The sequence below is a fragment of the Festucalex cinctus genome, chromosome 7 (genome assembly GCF_051991245.1).
Source record: "Festucalex cinctus isolate MCC-2025b chromosome 7, RoL_Fcin_1.0, whole genome shotgun sequence".
NCBI classification, from domain to species: Eukaryota; Metazoa; Chordata; class Actinopteri; order Syngnathiformes; family Syngnathidae; genus Festucalex; species Festucalex cinctus.
Window position 1 is genome coordinate 3417097 of NC_135417.1, and position 17895 is coordinate 3434991.

A 17895-nucleotide genomic window follows, 5' to 3' on the forward strand; every position below is an offset into this window, starting at 1 on the left:
AAAGATGACATAACTTGATTGATGGAAATTGTTGTTATTGTCGTGTAACATGGACAGATGTTACCAAGGACGGGACATTAATTGAACTAATGTGATGCTACAAACAGTAATAATGAAGTTCAATAATGTGTATTGATGGAATGAATGCCATGTTATTAAGGTGATATGAGATAGCCGGGTTGTTACATATACAAATTTCCTTTAGTATAATGTCAACTTCATTAACATTTAAACGTGCCTCATCACTGCTTGATAAATATATAAGTTAGAGCCAGCATAACACATAACACACGCACTTATTACACTGGAGAGGGAACCAAGGTTAGTCCTGTCACAAAAGGTGGCATGAAAAGTATCTATAATCTTGTTTTATACTCCCTTATATCGAGGAGTAAAAGTGCTATATTAATCATCAATGGTGTTTTATGGGCAATATGATATCTAAAGCTTTGAGAAGGTTTTTATTCATAAGAATAAGGATAAAGAGAGACATGGTTATCAGAAGTCATAGTCACAAGACTTTTGAGAAATAGACTTTTACAATAGAATGTTTTGTAAGAAGGCAAGAAGTCACATTCCACTGTCACAACAGCATCTTTTGCAGGCGGGTCACAAAGTCATAGTTACGAATAGACCTTTGTAATAGAATGTTTTGCAAGAAGTCACAAGATTTCTAGAGAAGTGAATCATAAGGGGGCGGAACGGTGGGCTGAGTGGTTAGCACGTCCGCCCCCCAGTTCTGAGGACTCCGGTTCGAGTCCAGGCTCCGGACTTCCTGGGTGGAGTTTGCATGTTCTCCCCGTGCCCGCGTGGGTCTTCTCCGGGTACTCCGGTCTCCTCCCACATTCCAAAGACATGCATGGCAGGTTAATTGGGCGCTCCGAATTGTCCCGAGGTGTGCGTGTGAGTGTGGATGGTTGTTCGTCTCTGTGTGCCCTGCGATTGGTTGGCAACCAGTCCAGGGTGTCCCCCGCCTACTGCCCAGAGCCAGCTGAGATAGGCGCCAGCACCCCCCGCGACCCTTGTGAGGAATAAGCGGCCAAGAAAATGGATGGATGGATGAATCATAAGACTGTCAGCACAAACATCTCATGATTCAGTTGTTTTGCTGAAGCCGGTATAAACCAGTTGAGACATACACACACATCTTTGTTTGCCCTGACATACACCCAGAGAAGCTCAGACCAGCCCCCGCGGTTATAAAAGGGCAGAATTGAAGAGGTCTCATTGCAAAAATGGAAGGGATCGTCAACGGAGTTCCGTTAGATGAGACTTCTACAATTTTTGCCCTGGCTTCTCTTTGCTAGATTGAGGAATGTCTTTTAGCAAGTAAGAAATAGGAGTAATTTGTAGTTGTCAGGTTACTTTGATCTGTTGTTAGAAGATTATAGTTTTCCTATTCTTATCTAATGTTCATTAAATTACACGCAAAGAGATTAGATAGCCAGATTCCTCAATTTTTCCCTTTAGGCCTTTTTGGCCTATAGGTTATTTGACCTCGGTGGTTTATTACAGATTAGCTACCTGTCTTAACCACTTATCGAAAGAATAATACTTCTTCAAAGCTTTTGCCCTTTCTTTTACTTTGTTGAACTTTGCCATTTGTCATCATGGACACAGGAGCAACCTATGTATTGTGAGTATATGAGGTTTGACCTGTCTTAAGAATACTTTTTGTATAGAATCTCTATTGAATGATTTTGCTTTGCTATTGCTTTGAATATTAATCATGTAATAAATCAAGAAAGACAAAATGTGGCTTAGAATCTTTATGTGTATTATAATATTAATCATTGACTTCTCAAATCCTACTTTCGCTTTCCTACTTTAAAACCTTAATTTCTATTAGTCATACTTTGATATTCCTTAACTATCTCTTACCGAATAGATAACAATTCTAAATAAGTGGTAGCTGTATTCCTTAAATCCTAAAGTGTTACTTCGGCTTAAAATAAGTAAAATAAAACAAGCCCTTGCGGGCCGAACAAGGTCAGCTAAAATTATTTAGCTCTTAACAAGTTCAACCAATCATTAGAAGAGGAGCCGCTATAAAAAGAGTGTGATTAGATTTCTATCCTTAAATCAATAAAGGTTACTCTTTAAGGGTGTTAATCTAATGTAAGATGGGGCTATGCTATAAAACTGGGGCACAAGAGAACCTAAACGAATACTTTTCGACGCCAGCTTGGAAAGTGCCCGTCACCTCCTTAACTCATTCACTGCCATTGATGGAAAAAAAGACGTCAAATGATGTATTTTTGGGCTGGCAGTGAATGTGTTAAAAATACGTGTTACTACGGTTAGAGCCAAAGGGGGATTTTAACCCTTTATAACGGAGAGTTGGCCAGGTACGCGAGATCAGACACTTGGCGCCCGAACAGGGACATGAAATTGATTATATTTAATTGATTCATGTCCGACGGAAGAACCCCGAACCGGGTGTAGCGAAGTCACCAATCACCAAGTCAACTAAAGAGCACAGCATATGCAGGAAAGGAACCAAAGGACCCAAAGACCACATTCCAGCCACAATTCATCCTAAAGATATGAGATGATTCGTCCTTCTGCTTCTCACAGAAAGAAATGGCAGCAATAAATTGCACAACGATCCTTGGCTAACAGAAGGTCAAGTGGGAGGCGTTTTGTCAAGAATTACATTCCTTGTTTGTTGGAAATTTTAATTATTAATATAGAAGAAGATGTGGTACGAGGCTTGGCTTTGTTTTTTGAAACAAAGAATTCAAACCACTTTTATATATATATATAAAAAAAAAAAAAGGCCATAAAAGACAATTAGAACACACAAAACTTGCAAAAAAAATTGTCATTTACAGTGCACTTAATCTGATTAAGACATAGGAGGCCTACATTGCAACAACAGGAAGACTAGCTTGTGAAATTATTTCCGGTTGCTGACAATTGACACGACGAGGTAAGGTAGGACTCAGATGCAGGCGTAAGGTAAGCCACCAAGGAAGCAGGTTTATTTCCGGCCAACAGGTGTCTCCTCTCAAGCTGAGAGGAGAACAGGGAAGCAAAAAAAGTGGAGAACAAAAAGCGCTCTACTAGGGAGGAAAAACAGGCAAAAGGTACTGGGGACAACGAAAAGCGCTCCGCTAGGGAGGAAAAAGGGCACAAGGCAAAAGGGGTAACAAAAGGCGCTCCACTGGGGAGGAAAAGGCACAAAAACAAGGCAAAAACACTTGGCAACATGAACGAGGACATAAGGACTGTGGGACGCTTCCATGCACTGACTGTGTGTGACACTTCGGCACTGAGGGGAAAGTGCAGGTGGCTTTTATTGTCTTGGTTGATTGGTGGCAGGTGGACATGATCATGGGCGGGGACCGGTAATTAGTGAACTGCAAGAAGGGCAAGTGACCTGGGGTGAGAAGGGAATCAGAAATTCAAAATAAAACAGGAAACATGAACACAAAAATAAAAGCATGGGCCGTCACGCCGGTGGCGGCGTGACAGTACCCCCCCCTCAAGGGCCGGCTCCTGACGGCCCTTCAACATCAAAAAGTCCCAAAAACAAGGGCGGGCGGAAGGGGGCACGGAGGTGGGAACACGGCCCACCCATCCGTCCCAGACAAAAGGCAGTTCAGGAGGACGTCCCCGACGCCCGACGAGGAGGGCCCGGCGGGGCCAGTCAGGAGGGCGTCCTCGACGCCCGACGAGGAGCAGGAGGCGGCCGCTGGCCGGGCGCCGCCGGAACTGGTGCAGGCGATGGCGGCCGCTGGCCGGGCGCCGCCGGAACTGGTGCAGGCGATGGCGGCCGCTGGCCGGGCGCCGCCGGAACTGGTGCAGGCGATGGCGGCCGCTGGCCGGGCGCCGCCGGAACTGGAGCAGGCGATGGCGGCCGCTGGCCGGGCGCCGCCGGAACTGGAGCAGGCGATGGCGGCCGCTGGCCTGGCGCCGCCGGTCGAGGAACCGGAGGTGGCGGCCGCAATCCATGCGCCGCCTGACGAGGAACAGGAGGTGGCGGCCCAGGCGAAGTGGCCAGGGGCTGCGGCGGCGGCCCAGTCGAAGCGGCCAGGGACTGCGGCGGCGGCCCAGGCGAAGCGGCCAGGGGCTGCGGCGGCGGCAGACAAGGTTCAGGGGCGAGAGGCTGCAGCAGACGAGGTTCAGGGGCGAGAGGCTGCAGCAGACGAGGTTCAGGGGCAAGAGGCTGCAGCAGACGAGGTTCAGGGGCGAGAGGCTGCAGCAGACGAGGTTCAGTGGCGAGAGGCTGCAGCAGACGAGGTTCAGTAGCGAGAGGCTGCAGCAGACGAGGTTCAGTGGCGAGAGGCTGCAGCAGACGAGGTTCAGTGGCGAGAGGCTGCAGCAGACGAGGTTCAGGGGCAAGAGGCTGCAGCAGACGAGGTTCAGGGGCGAGAGGCTGCAGCAGACGAGGTTCAGGGGCGAGAGGCTGCAGCAGACGAGGTTCAGTAGCGAGAGGCTGCAGCAGACGAGGTTCAGTGGCGAGAGGCTGCAGCAGACGAGGTTCGGGGTTCTGAGGCCAGTCCGACCCATCACTCCAGTCGCCACGGACCAAAGCCAGTAATTCTTTTAGCTCGGCAATGACTCGGGCGTTGGCTTCAAGCCTCTGCCAGGGCTCCAATTTGGACATTCCTGCTGGGTCCATGCTGGCCGAAGTGTACTGTCACGACGAGGTAAGGTAGGACTCAGACGCAGGCGTAAGGTAAGCCACCAAGGCAGCAGGTTTATTTCCGGCCAACAGGTGTCTCCTCTCAAGCTGAGAGGAGAACAGGGAAGCAAAAAAGTGGAGAACAAAAAGCGCTCCACTAGGGAGGAAAAAGGGCACAAGGCAAAAGGGGTAACAAAAGGCGCTCCACTGGGGAGGAAAAGGCACAAAAACAAGGCAAAAACACTTGGCAACATGAACGAGGACATAAGGACTGTGGGACGCTTCCATGCACTGACTGTGTGTGACACTTCGGCACTGAGGGGAAAGTGCAGGTGGCTTTTATTGTCTTGGTTGATTGGTGGCAGGTGGACATGATCATGGGCGGGGACCGGTAATTAGTGAACTGCAGGAAGGGCAAGTGACCTGGGGTGAGAAGGGAATCAGAAATTCAAAATAAAACAGGAAACATGAACACAAAAATAAAAGCATGGGCCGTCACGCCGGTGGCGGCGTGACAACAATTGCCCAATAATAAAAGTAAAAAGTAGATACATAAAAACTAGCTAATGCTCTACTTTATGCACATATGTTCCTGGTAGGGGGAAGTGTTATTTATCGATATAATATAAACTTTGGTTGTTCGATGTCTAGAGGACCAGAGGCAGGTGTAGGTCCCAGTGTTGCTGTTTGAGGCTTGTCAGGATATAATAGTGAGCTGGGTGGCCATGGTGCGGCTGAATAACAATAATAATAATAATAATAATGATAATAATAATAATAATAATTTGGATTTATTTCTTTGTCAAAGTCCAGTAAAAACGTCTCGTAGTGTGAGCAATCTAAATATTTATACCATACCGGCGTTCTCAATGAAAAGGTGAAGTTGTTGACCACCACTTTGGTTCACGGTTTAGGATATGTTACTGTTTTTAGCACAAAGGTGAGCCTTTTGAAAGGTTCTGTAATGAGAGGTATACTATAAATTAATTGATATACAAAATAAGGCATCTAAAATACCTGCATTTAATTATTAACTATAGAAACACGTGAGTAGTGTTCTGTCGTCGCCCCCCCACCAAAAAAAAACAAACGGATGCAGCTGCGCTTTTTTCTTTCTTTCTTTCTTTCTTTCTTTCTTTCTATAACCACTTTATCCGGATGCAGCTGCTCATCCTTCCGCAAATGCTTCGGCGCGAGAAGGAAGGGAGAAAAAAAAAAAATAGCCAAGCTTTGGCGCCGAAGTATTGGGAGTGACGAAACACCTTCTTCGACCAATCGCCGTGCACCAATGGCGCCAGTGGGCGGGATTGAGAATGTAGGCAGAGACCGACAAAATAAGCACGCGCAGACTCTAAACTCACAGTTTTTCTCCCCAACTACGCACGGAAGACACGGTCAGTATCTCCGCAGTCGAATTTGGTTAGTTCCCCTTTACACTCCACCTCTTTTTTTTTTTTATCTTGTGTTTTTCAGAAAGGAGTCTGCTTGTTTTGAGCGCGCGATGGAGAAAGAGACGGCCAACGTCGTGAAGTTAAAGGGACTCGACCCAAATGCCAGCGCTGAGGATATCCGAGGCTTTTTCCCCGGTTTGCGCATACCCAAGTGCGGCGTCTGCATTCTGGGAGGACCGCAGCACGAGGCCTTCGTAGCCTTCGAGTCTGAAAATGAGGCTCAAAGCGCTGTTGGCTTCAGCGGACATTTCCTAAAAGGCTGCAAGGTGACTATACGCTTGAGTAGTATTTCAGAAACCGAACATAAATTGCAGTACATTTGGAAGAAGAAACACTCCCCTAGAGAATCTCAGCCACGTAACCCACAACTTTCCCCACCCCGTGATCCTAGAACCGTACCAACCTCTTCTCCCACAAATTCACCACCACCTGTTTTTAGTGGAAAGTTACAGAAAGTGTGCTCACCTCGTGATCCTCGTGGGTGTCTAGAGAACTGTGAGATACCATGTGATTCCAGGACAACCCCCACGCTCAGTGGGCGTCTACAAATGCGTGACAAGCCATGCGATCCCAGAACAATTGCAATGCCCAGTGGGAGTCCACAGATCTGCGATAAGCTACTGGAGTTCAGAATTTCATCACATATTGCTTCCTGTGATTCTCTACAGACGTCTGACAAGCCACACTCCCCTCAAAAATATAAACCACTTGTTCCCAGTCTGTGTTCACCGACATGCGACAAGCCACTTACTTACTCAACTTATTCTACACCTGATGAGCGTGTACAAAATGCTGATCAGTCACAGACATCGGACCCTTTAAAGAATGCATTTCTTCTGGGAGTTTGTACAGTGTTGGAAAGTCTCCAGTCTTATCAAAGTGAGCAACGAGAGGTTTTGCCGGAAAATAACAGACAAGCTGACAGCCGCACAATTACGCCTGAGACGCAGACGCCAGTGCCCGGCTACGTGAGGCTGTTCGGACTGCCGGACTCAACCACAAAGGCGGATATTAGTTCTTTCTTCGAAGTGCTCAAGGTCGCTGAAGTCGTAATCAACATGAAGTTGGAACACCGTCACGTGTGCCTTGTCAAGTTTGCCAGCGAGCAAGAGGCTGATGATGCGCTGCAGTTCAACAACCGGTACTTGGGCCCCGTTTGTGTAGAAGTACGCAAAGGCACAGAGATGATGTGGAACCTAGCTTTGAAAGAATGTGAAAAAGCTCATCGTGATAACGGCGTGAGGAACTCCCTGACAGACCCGGCAAACAGCAAACACAAACGCGAGTCGTCGGAGAAACGCAGTCCTGCCAAAAAGGCCAGACTGCACAGTCCACGTAAAGAGTACATTGTCAAAGTCTGCAATCTCCCCGTAACGACGACCAAGACTATTTTAAAGAGTGTGTTTAAATGTTATGATATGGAAAACTCAAAAATACAACACCTACTTGACAAAAATAGTGAGAGAACAGACACCGCCTTTCTCATTTTAAATCACAAGGCGGACTACGAGCACGCACTGAGTCGCGATGGCTGGCGCGTCGGCTCGGGCGCCATCAAAGTGTCAGGAATAAGCAGAGATGAGATGATGGAAATGGTAAGGGCTCGCCCCTCTTTTAAGACAGCATCCCTGATTGCCAGAACAAAAACATGCCTGGCAGTTCAAAACATGCCTGAAAATATGAAGGAAAGTCTGCTCCAGAAGCTCTCACACAAATACAAAGTTGCAACAGAAGATGTAGTTATTTTAAGCGACGATGGCAAAGCTTCTTGTACGGTTATGGTGCCGTTTAAATCCTTGAAATTTGTTACTATGGCCCAAAATCTCAGCCAAGACTTGCTGGGTGAAAATGCAATTATAAAGTGTATAACTCCGAATGAAATGAACACCTTAGCAAACGAGGGCCTGCGTTAAAGGAGCAGCCAAACGCTGAAAACTGTTTCGTATACCGTTTTCTCATTCCTGCTGGTCACGGGTCCCGACATTTCATCATAAAAATCAAGACAATCTTTTTGAGGACTGCATTTTTTCCCCCCCTCTGTCATGTATGGCTGACTTCTTCCGTTAAGTTGATGTTCTTAATGTTACAACCACTTACATGGATGCTTGTATCTCCTAATTTACCAAAAAGAGAAATGGAAAACCCTTTGTTACTTGTTTATTGCAGGCTTTGAACAGTTTTCTTATGGCAGCATCAGAAAAACATTTCAAAGTAAAAATTATTTTGTTTAAACTAAAAGTCCCCCCCCCCCACCCCCACCCACAAAAAAAAAGGTGTATGATGAGAATGTATGTACAGTGTGTATATCAAACTACTCCTGCACATTCACAGCAAGAGGACACACTGAAGACAGATGTCTTGTGGTGTTGCATCTTCTCTAGAATCTGCGGGGACCATCTGAGAACTGTGGCTGAACTGCAAGAAAAGCAATAAGAACTATGTTGATTTGGACTTATTCCTAACAGTATCCATTGTTAAAATTTTAAACTACAAGTTCAGCATGGACGTTAAGCGTTAATCTATGGCTGAATATAAGTTTAAACAGCACAAGGCTTAAAGCCCAACAAGAATCTGCTGAATTGTTGTGTACCTTTAGGTAAGACTCGAGCGTATCTATCACTGCTTCTTGACAGGCTGGAAGAGGACAAGCTTGCGCTCATGGAAAAGCCACTTGGATCAGGACCCTGCGGAGAGCAGATGTGAAAAATTTAAATATATTACATCAGGCTTCGCATTTGTTGACCGAAAAGGGACAGGAAAAGCACACACTGACATTATGAGATTCATCTCAAAGTTGATTGTGGAGACTTTTGAGTTAAAAATATGAGACAATCAGCCAAAGTGGAACTGAATGTTCAGTTTGTACATGTCTTAACACACATTTGTTTTGCCTTTTGACTTGGCATTTTGAGTTTTATTTTACATGCTGTTTATATGTTAATTTGCAGTCTTTGTTTTCATATGTTTGATTTTTACTTTATGTGCAGCAGTTTGTATGCAGCTATGTTTTTTAGTAGTCTATAAATAAAGTTGAGTTGAGACTTGTGGGAATCTTGTGGCCTTGTAGACTGTTTTGCATACCGATGAGTCTCGCAGTATTGGGCCTCATCAGAGAATGCAACCTAAATTTTATACCACCTTGACCTTGGAATATGTCATCGAGTCCAGGCGACATGAAAAGGTCCTTCATTTTGAACATGGGAATGTAGAGTAAATTTTGGTGGAGTCTGAAGTATTATGGCTAACGTCTTTCAAAAAGGTTGGTCAGATGCTTTCAAAGTTATACTGAGGCACCTTTCCTAAATATTTGTAATATTCAGATCACCTTTCCTCCAAGTATTTGCAGGTCATCTCACTGTGATAAGAGAAGCGAAGACCTATAATCTAAATGCGTGTACAGTATTCAAAGAAACGTCTGTTGATATACTAGGACCAAGAAGTGCAGTTGTCTCTGTTCAACTTGTGTGTATTTCCATGAGTTTTATCTCCTTACTTTTGGCGCTATGCTTTTCAGTCTGTACTCCATCAGCTGCTCTGTTAATTTCTGCGTCACCTTCAGCACCAACTGTGCATCACTCTCGCTCTTGATCCGGAAGGTCTCCTAAAAAAAAATAAAAAAATAAATTCAAGCCGCGGCTCCTCATCAGGCGCTAAACTCTCCACGAGTGAATCGATACTGCAAGTGCTGCTGCTCATGTCTGTATAATGGACTCAGCCAATCACTTAACTGGCTCCGCCTCATGTCATTTAAGTGACAGACCAAGTCATTCAGCTGTAAAACGCCATTATGTAAAAGAAGACCTTTGTGGAAAAGTCCATTATGAAATAAAAACTGTTTCTTATCTTATAAAACCTTGAAAATAAATTAAATATCATTATTTTTAAAAAGTATGACGTTTAATCATTAAATATTTAATCAAAATTAAATGCATTACATATTAAAGAATAAGATAACACTTTTCATAATAATACCAACACCTCATTTTAAAATTTAATGGCCATATTACATAATTGTCTGTTATTGATTGACAGGATAGTTATTCCAAAATGACCTTTTTATTTATTGAATTTTGACACTTTTGGGCTTCCATACCTACCAGGTAATGAAGCAGCACATTTGAATTCGAGCCACGGCCTAGCTGCGCTTCCATGGGGCTGGGCCTGGAATATGGTTTCTTTACAGGTCTGTCAAGTAAGCTGGGGGGCATCTTAATCCGGGGGCCTTGGCGTTCGACAGGAAACAACGGGCCAGGGCTAAAACGTTCCCGTCCGTTATTTTGCTTGACTTCGTATCCAGGTCTATCTGGATACCGTCTTGGACTCATATCAGTGTCAGGGAAATGTTGCTCAGGTGAAAAGCGTCCAAAGTGAGGTGGCTCATCATATTCATCCGGATATTCACCCGGACTGGAGTCTAGGAAACGTTGCTCGGGCGAAAAGTTTCCGAAGTTGGATGGCTCATAATCATCCTGATATTCATTCGGATACTCGTCGTAAGGACCTTCATTACCAGGGAAATCCTCATGAAACAACTCCTCATTGAACAATGGACCTAGAAAAGCAAAATAGTGTGTAGTCAGATGAGAAGACAGGACACAAGTTGCTCAGTAACAAATATAACCCACCAATTGGTGGTCCATTTGGCCCCATGCTGTTTTCTGGCATGGGCAAGGGCTTGGGTTCAGCAGAACCTGAGAACAGACAAAATGCACCCAAGTGGCATCAAAAATTTCAACAGGTAAGATTTAAAACTGAGTTCATAGTAAAATAACTTACGGAGTCCTTTGAAAGCAGGTACGTTGTAGGGCTCCTTTATGACCACCTAAAACGTCACCGAAACAAATCGGGGGGCTAAAAACTCAGGAAGATATATCTTGTCAAGTTGAAAATCTTTAAATAGCAGCACAAACAAAAACTGACCTTGACCTGTCCCCTCTCCGCTGATCGTGCAATTTCATCTGCAGTATCCCTAATCTTCTTCCTCACAACAGGATCAGTCAAGAGTTTTTCCTTTTGCCAAGGGACTTTGTCAGGACAGACCTTTTTCTGTATCCAAGACAAAGATGTATCGTTATATACAAGACAGACGTACAGTTCGAGACTAAAAAAAAAAGCCAGCAGGGCAGATGCCCGGTGGGCCGTTGTGTTTTTCTCCATTTTACCCCGAGACCAGCCCGCAATTTAGAGGGAACACCTCATTAATCAATTTACAAAATAAGAGAAAAATTAACCAATCAACATCTGTATGCTTTTATCTTGTTAAGTGCTCTGACGGCGATGGGCAGGAAAGGTTGGACCATGAGGTGACAATGGAAAGTGTTGACATTTTCAAGTGTTGTAAGGTGTGATAACCACAAGTGCTTCGAAGTTCGAACCATGACAGACGTTGAAGGGGAAGTACGGCTTGCGGGTCCAGCAACGTAGGTGTATGACTTTTTACAAGCCACGACCCTCCTGTCACCAATTATGCAAAATACATTCGGAGAAATGAAAGCAGGAAGTAAAAAAAAAATAAAATCAGCCCCATCTTACTTTAGATTAACACCCTTAAAGAGTAACCTTTAATAAGTAATTTCAAAACAAGTCTAATCTCATGTACTCACAATATGTTGCTCCTCGATCCAAATCACCAATTGAAGAAATACAACAAAGTAAAAAGAAGGGCAAAAGCTTTGAAAAAGTATTATTCCTTAGATGAGTGGTTATGACAGGTAGCTAATCTGTTATGAACCACCTGGGTCAAATAATCTTTAAACTAAACAAAAATGCCTAAAGAAGAAAATTGAGGAATCTGGCCATTTACTCTCCTTGCTATTAGGGATAGACCGATAATCGGCCGGGGCATTTGGCATTTTGACAAATATCGGCATCGGCCATGTTTTGAATCTGAAGGCCGATAAAGCTCACTGAGCAGGGGATACTTGCGAACGTAGCGAATTTGGGGTTTTCATCAGGATTTGTAAGATGTTCGCAGTCAGTTTTTATTTGTCGTAAACACATTTGGAACATATACACACAATTTTTCACCGCAAAAATCTTTTTGAAACGTTTTTACGAACCCTAACAAAAAACCCAAATGAGCTACATTCACATGAATTTGTTACTCAGTGAGAAATTATATATAGTTTGAAAGAATTCCCCCCCCTCCCCATTTTACTGCAAATGAATATCGGCTTGAAATATCGGTTATCGGCCAACTTGACTACAAATAATCTGTATCGGTATCGGCCTTGAAAAAAACCATATCGGTCTATCACTACAAACAGATTAAAATAGGGGAAAAAACTGCAATCGTCTAACAACTAATCAAAATAACTTGTCAGCTACAAATTACTCATATCTTAATTGTTAGAGGAACTTCCTCATTTTAGCAAAAGGGGGGCCAGGGCAAAAATGGCAGAAAACACGTCTCTATCGATGGTGCTTTGCTCTTTTGTTTTTTTGCAATGAGATTCATTTATTTCTGCTAATTTATAACCTCGGAGGCTGGACATAGCATGCCTAAGTATGGGTGAATGTGTCCCAGCCAGTTTGTACTGGTTTTGACAGACTACTGAGTCACAAGACATCTGGTGCTTACAATCGGTTTCAGTTTCTTAAAAAGGCCTGTTTTGTGGACTTCACGAAACTTGCAAAACCCCAGATTCACTTCCCATGACACCTTGTGACTTCCCTCAGCAATGCCAGTTTTGTCTATTCTGCAAAACACATTTATAGACAATGTCTACTTTTTATTCTGTCGTGGCTCCTATGTCCTAGAGATGAACTATACTTCCTATTTATGAATAAAAACTCTTTCAAAGCATTACGCATATTGCCCATAAAACACCATTGATGATTAATATGAATACAAAACTTGAACTTGAATAAAAATACATTTCATGTCATCTTGTGGTGACAGGCCTAACCTGAATACCCTTCTCCAATTTAAGTATATGTGTTGTAATAAATGAGTGTGCGTGCTGTGTGCTGTGCAGACTGTGTTACCATAAATGGGTGTGCGTGTTGTGTGTTATGCAGGCTGTGTTGCCATAAATGTGTGTGTGTGTGTGTGTGTAGTGTGTTATGCTGGCATGTTTAAACGTTAATGAAGTTGGCACTATACTAAAGGAATTTAATACCAGTGTGTCTGTGACAACCCGACTATCTCATATCATCTTGTAACATGGCATTCATTCTATCAATACACATTAAAGAACTTTATCTTTCATGTTAGTAACATCACCTTAAATCATTAATGTTTTGTCCTTGATGGCATCTGCTCAGCCCGTGTTATACGTCAGAACATTCAACAACTACATCCCATATTTTTCCAATATCATTAAAAACGAGCTCTTGGTCACAGACCACTACTGTGTACTGCACTTGGAAGACGCCAGACATTCTTAAAATGACTAATGCAGTAATCTCATCAGTTCACTGAGACAACTCACCATGTATTCAAACTTGTGTTGTGCGCCTTTCACATGAGCGACCATATCCCCCTGCAGGCGGGCCACCTTGCAAAGCTTGCATTCGTAGTGTGGCGGGACAGTCTTACTGGGGCTGCGGTACTCCCACACATACTGAAGACCTGAAAACATTTCATTCGTTGAAGGCTCGAGTGTTTTGTCCAACGGTCACTAGTCCGGTATATGGACGAAAATGTTTAGCTCACCGAGTAAGCCGGTTGGGGTCCTGTCCAACACTGTGCTGATTGATGGCACAGTATGGAACGATAGTCCTTTGACATATACTGGTGAAACAACAGCAATATTAGATGTGCTTAACTCCAAACATCACACAAAGTTGTTATAAGCAAAAAAAAAAAATCAATTGTGTTTTATAATGTGTCTAACAAGTGTTTTGAAGAATTAATGTCCAAAAATCGTCCGTAGCCTGTTAAAAGCACAAATAAAAATACAAAAACAAGTAGGAAATGGTATTAGAGTTCCAGGGGATGTCAGTGTGTCATGATATAGCCAAAACATGAACATTCAGAATCCAAACTGCTGAATGAACCTTTGTATGGCTCAGAAGGTGAAGACAACTTTGCAATGCAAGAAGAGGAATGGATAGATTGCCCCCTAGTGGTTTAATTGCAACATGTCAGTGGAAACACTTTCAAATTACCACAGCAGAGATGCAAAAACCAATGAGATCCCAGGAAATCCTGACTACACATGAACTGTGTTCCCACACACATGCTTGCGTTTATTAATCTGAGACACTTGCAGTTAGTTTGACACTGATGGTCAAAGTGCTCAATTACAATTTAATACCCATCTTATTTTTTTTGACAGCCCGTAGACCATTAATTGTTTCTGCTTTTGTTAAGATTTACAGCATGCGTTTTTAAATTGCATGTGTTGTCACACGAAAATGCTTAATGACATCAATTGACGAGGTAGCAGATGCCATCTGTCCCTTTACAATGCAGGTGCATTAGCAAATAGCTAACGCCTTTACATATCAGACTTGTATTCACATTGTGAAGAGGTCCGATTATGATCTCAAAATATTTCATTACAGTAACGTCGAACTTCACCAACCGGTCCCCGCACGTCAAATAACCAGTACTTCCGATGGTAGAAAATTGCAAGGTCCACTTTGACCCCCTCATTCTGTGCTGATGCTGTTCATATAGAACAGACAGAAAGAAGATGGAAAAATACTAGTATTTACACACAGTTTGACAGGTTATGACATGAGCAGTGGTCAGCCAGTGCGGTCCTGCTTAAGGCTTGAACCCATGTGACCACTGTCCCCTTGGTTGAGTATGAAGTGCGGCAACCAGCAGGTTAAAAGCCTGGGCTGCTAACCCACTGGTTACCGATAATCGTAAGCCTCTCCAAGAGTGAGGTTTGACTAATGATGCACGAGATAGCATCCATATATGGCGCATTTCCACTGCAGCCCAGCATCGCACCGTGCGAAGCCAGTACTGTGTTGGCGAGCGTTTCCATTTACAGCTGACCGTGTCAGAAGTGGACCGTGCCGAGCTGCTCGCGGACCTCTCGCCTACCTTGGGCCAGAGCGAGCCCAGAACATGACATAAAATACCACGGCTGTTGATTGGGCGGTCGGTCCTGTGATGTCATCATTAATGGACATCTTCGCTCCCACTGCTATCAGCGTATAGCCCCGAGGGCTTTCAAACGATAAAATACCGACTTTTCCTTCGCGGCGGTGATCCTCCTTACGTTGCAAGTTCTGAAGAAGCGCCACATCTGAAGCACCACCCAAAAAAAAAAAAAAAAAGCCGGAGGAGCAACCGATACCGGGAAGCATCGTCCTCCATGGCTTCTGTGTTTTGGTTGTGTATTGTTTCCCGTGCTCGACTATTGGGTCGCAGCCTGTTATGCGTCACTTCCGCCCAGCGTCCCAGATGCACATTGGAGATGGAAACGCAGTGCGTGTGGGGGTTGGGCTGGCCCGCCAGCAAGCCCAACAGTGCGGTGCTGGGCTGCAATGGAAATACGCGATAATTAACTCACATCCGTAAAGGCAGTGATTCGTTCTGAATAGGGATGGGCTGACACCAATACCAGGCATTGGGCTGATACCCGGCCTTATTTCAAGGCATCGGTACTCGCAACGGCCCCCTGAGGACGTTTTACGATCAGAAATGAGAAATTGGAAAAATAGAAAACTGTCATTAATTTCATGCAATTTTAAGGAAAATGTTATGTTGGGATATATAGGTCTTTCTTTAAAAATGATCTGTCATTGTTTTTTTTAGGTAAACTTGTAAACATGTATCAAAAGTACCAGTGGTATCGATACTTAGTATTGGTATCGGTGACTACTCAAGAGTTGAGTAGATTCGGTCTGAAAAAAAGTATCGAACATTCCTAGTTTTAAAAATTGCATACTTGCTATGCAAAATGCTTACAGGTTGGCATGCTAAGGCTGCCATTAGGAGCTGACTTTGTGGTAATTTACTCTTTTGTTCCTGCTACAGGATATTGTCTCCCTTGAACAATGGCATTGAACGGCACACAATGGGCCCAATAGCTGAGAGTTTCAGAGAATGGTGGACAGGCCACCACCCATATGAAGCAGAGACAACAAGGTCTCACGCTTCAATTCTCTCAGTCCAGGCAGTGTACCATGTATGGAAGACTTACCTATGTGAGCAGAATGCTGCGGGCGGTGCTTGCCCTGTCAAGGGGAGGGAATAAGTCCACATGAAGGAGAGAGACACATAGAGGAATTAGTGACATGGCGACGCTTAGCTGTGGGCTGAACTTCTCACTACAGGATGTACACCACGTCTCATGGTGCCCCTGCATCAGCAGTGTCATGGCTACAGGTGTACAAATAGCCACGAGTACGGGTGAATTCTCATCAAGTGAGAATGGGCATTGGGTATCAGGCTAACACAAAAATTAATAGAATGAGTATTAAGGAGAGTGGCCACATGTAAAACAGACCAAGACCTCAATCCCATTCCCAAAAGGCATATTGAGGACAAAAAAAAAAAAAAAAATGAGATACCGAAATCTCACCAATTTCAGCTTGTTTGGATGCATCCATCCATTTTCTGTAGCGCATGTCCCCGTTTGGGTTTGGGTCCACCCAGGACTAGTCGCCAGTCAAAAATTATAGGGTACATGAAAACAACACAGGCTAGCATGGAAAGAATGTAGAAATTCCACACAGGAGTGTTTGAATCAAAGATTCAAACCTGAGGCAGATGCCTCACTTGCCAGGTAAAAGTGGCTCCTTGTTTGAAATTCCTTATATCTAAATGTGGAAAATTGCATACAAGCTAATGATTAAAGCCAGATAACAAATTGTTTTTCAGGAAAAATCGAGGATTCCATTTTTAGAACCAAGGAATGCATCACGAGTGTAATCGTGAATTTTATTCCATTAAACTGGGAAATAAACAATTGTGATGTCCCAAACATCTGGGAAAAGGGTCTGCTGTTTATCAGCTATGTTATGATTATGATCTCAACTCATACCCTCAGTTTGGGTTAGGGTTGAACCATGTTTATTTCATCAGGCTCACTGAAAGAGACATTGCATTATTTAAAAAAAAAAAAAAAAAAAAAAAAACGGTCGTGCACGTTACCGTTGCCTTTATCACAACGTTGATTTTGGTTCGGTTTGAGGGGCAGCGGACAATGCAGTGACGACTACTAAAATGTAAAAAAACACATACGAGGGATTCTACAGTCACTGTAACGAAATACTTACCGGGCCGTATTTCTGTGCGTTCCAGTTTGGCCCTCTGTTCAGTTTGCTACTTGAAGGGTTGAAATTCATTTCCTCGGTTTCTTCACCAAAATACCTTAAAAACAAAGAATTATAAAGCCATTATGGGGCCGCCATTTTAGGATTAAACTACACAGCATAACGTTACGAAACAGTTGATTCGTCCATTCACAAATCGTTCCCATTATCTTCTGCGTAGCTGCGTTTCGGACCTAGTCGAGCCATTTTTGAAAACCACATAAACGTTTTGATAAAACTAAACTAACTGGTTCTTTTAGTCACAAAGTATCGATAAACCTTAAAATGTTACAACATTTACCAGAAATTTGTGCAATAAAAGCTCCTGCAGTCTTTCGTGTCTGATCCGTCAGACACAATGCAGACTAGTACGTGAGGCGGCAAACTGTTTAAGGTAGAAGACCGATGGTGTGCCTGTTTAAATTAAAAGGGAAAAACAACTTTTGTTGACTGAATCTAAAGAAATACGACCCATAGTATAAAACAAATATGCACAGTATCAATGACGAAATATATTTTTCCCCCACGCGTCCACGAGTCAAAAGAAATTTAAGTTGAAGGAAATTAATTTGTCCAAGGCATTTACGAGGA

General features: G+C 43.6%; 2 protein-coding genes across 3 annotated transcripts; one reads left to right on the forward strand and one right to left on the reverse strand.

Moving 5' to 3' along the window:
• The first annotated feature begins 1247 nt into the window (after positions 1–1247).
• Positions 1248–9132, forward strand: rbm12ba (RNA binding motif protein 12Ba). 2 transcript variants are annotated; one of them, XM_077527771.1, is made up of 2 exons: positions 1248–1636; positions 5795–9132. In XM_077527771.1, exons 1-2 carry the CDS (start codon positions 1611–1613, stop codon positions 7992–7994), a joined length of 2226 nt encoding a protein of 741 aa, XP_077383897.1. In that variant the 5' UTR covers positions 1248–1610; the 3' UTR covers positions 7995–9132. The 2 variants fall into 2 exon arrangements, with proteins under 2 accessions (XP_077383897.1, XP_077383898.1); XM_077527772.1 differs by lacking the exon at positions 1248–1636 and having other exon boundaries at positions 4407–6024; positions 6104–9132.
• LOC144022730 (uncharacterized) lies at positions 8224–17677 on the reverse strand. The gene is made up of 12 exons (XM_077527776.1): positions 17606–17677; positions 17269–17362; positions 16191–16224; positions 13739–13816; positions 13515–13654; positions 11002–11127; positions 10858–10903; positions 10707–10772; positions 10179–10633; positions 9575–9682; positions 8672–8765; positions 8224–8496 (listed from the first exon to the last, which is right to left on the reverse strand). The coding sequence occupies exons 2-12, from the start codon at positions 17335–17337 to the stop codon at positions 8459–8461; spliced, it is 1254 nt and encodes a 417-aa protein (XP_077383902.1). The 5' UTR covers positions 17338–17362; positions 17606–17677; the 3' UTR covers positions 8224–8458.
• Positions 17678–17895: the final 218 nt, after the last annotated feature.

Excerpts from the sequence above, each read along its gene's own strand:
- LOC144022730 (XM_077527776.1), bottom strand. The coding sequence starts at position 17,337 with ATGAATTTCAACCCTTCAAGTAGCAAACTGAACAGAGGGCCAAACTGG. Across the intron at positions 10,773-10,857 it reads ACCTGCTTTCAAAGGACTCC|GTTCTGCTGAACCCAAGCCC; the intron begins GTAAGTTATTTT and ends GTCTGTTCTCAG. Across the intron at positions 8,766-9,574 it reads TGAAAAGCATAGCGCCAAAA|GGTCCTGATCCAAGTGGCTT; the intron begins GTAAGGAGATAA and ends TGCTCTCCGCAG.
- rbm12ba (XM_077527771.1), top strand. The coding sequence starts at position 1,611 with ATGGACACAGGAGCAACCTATGTATT. Across the intron at positions 1,637-5,794 it reads ACAGGAGCAACCTATGTATT|CTGCTCATCCTTCCGCAAAT; the intron begins GTGAGTATATGA and ends ATCCGGATGCAG.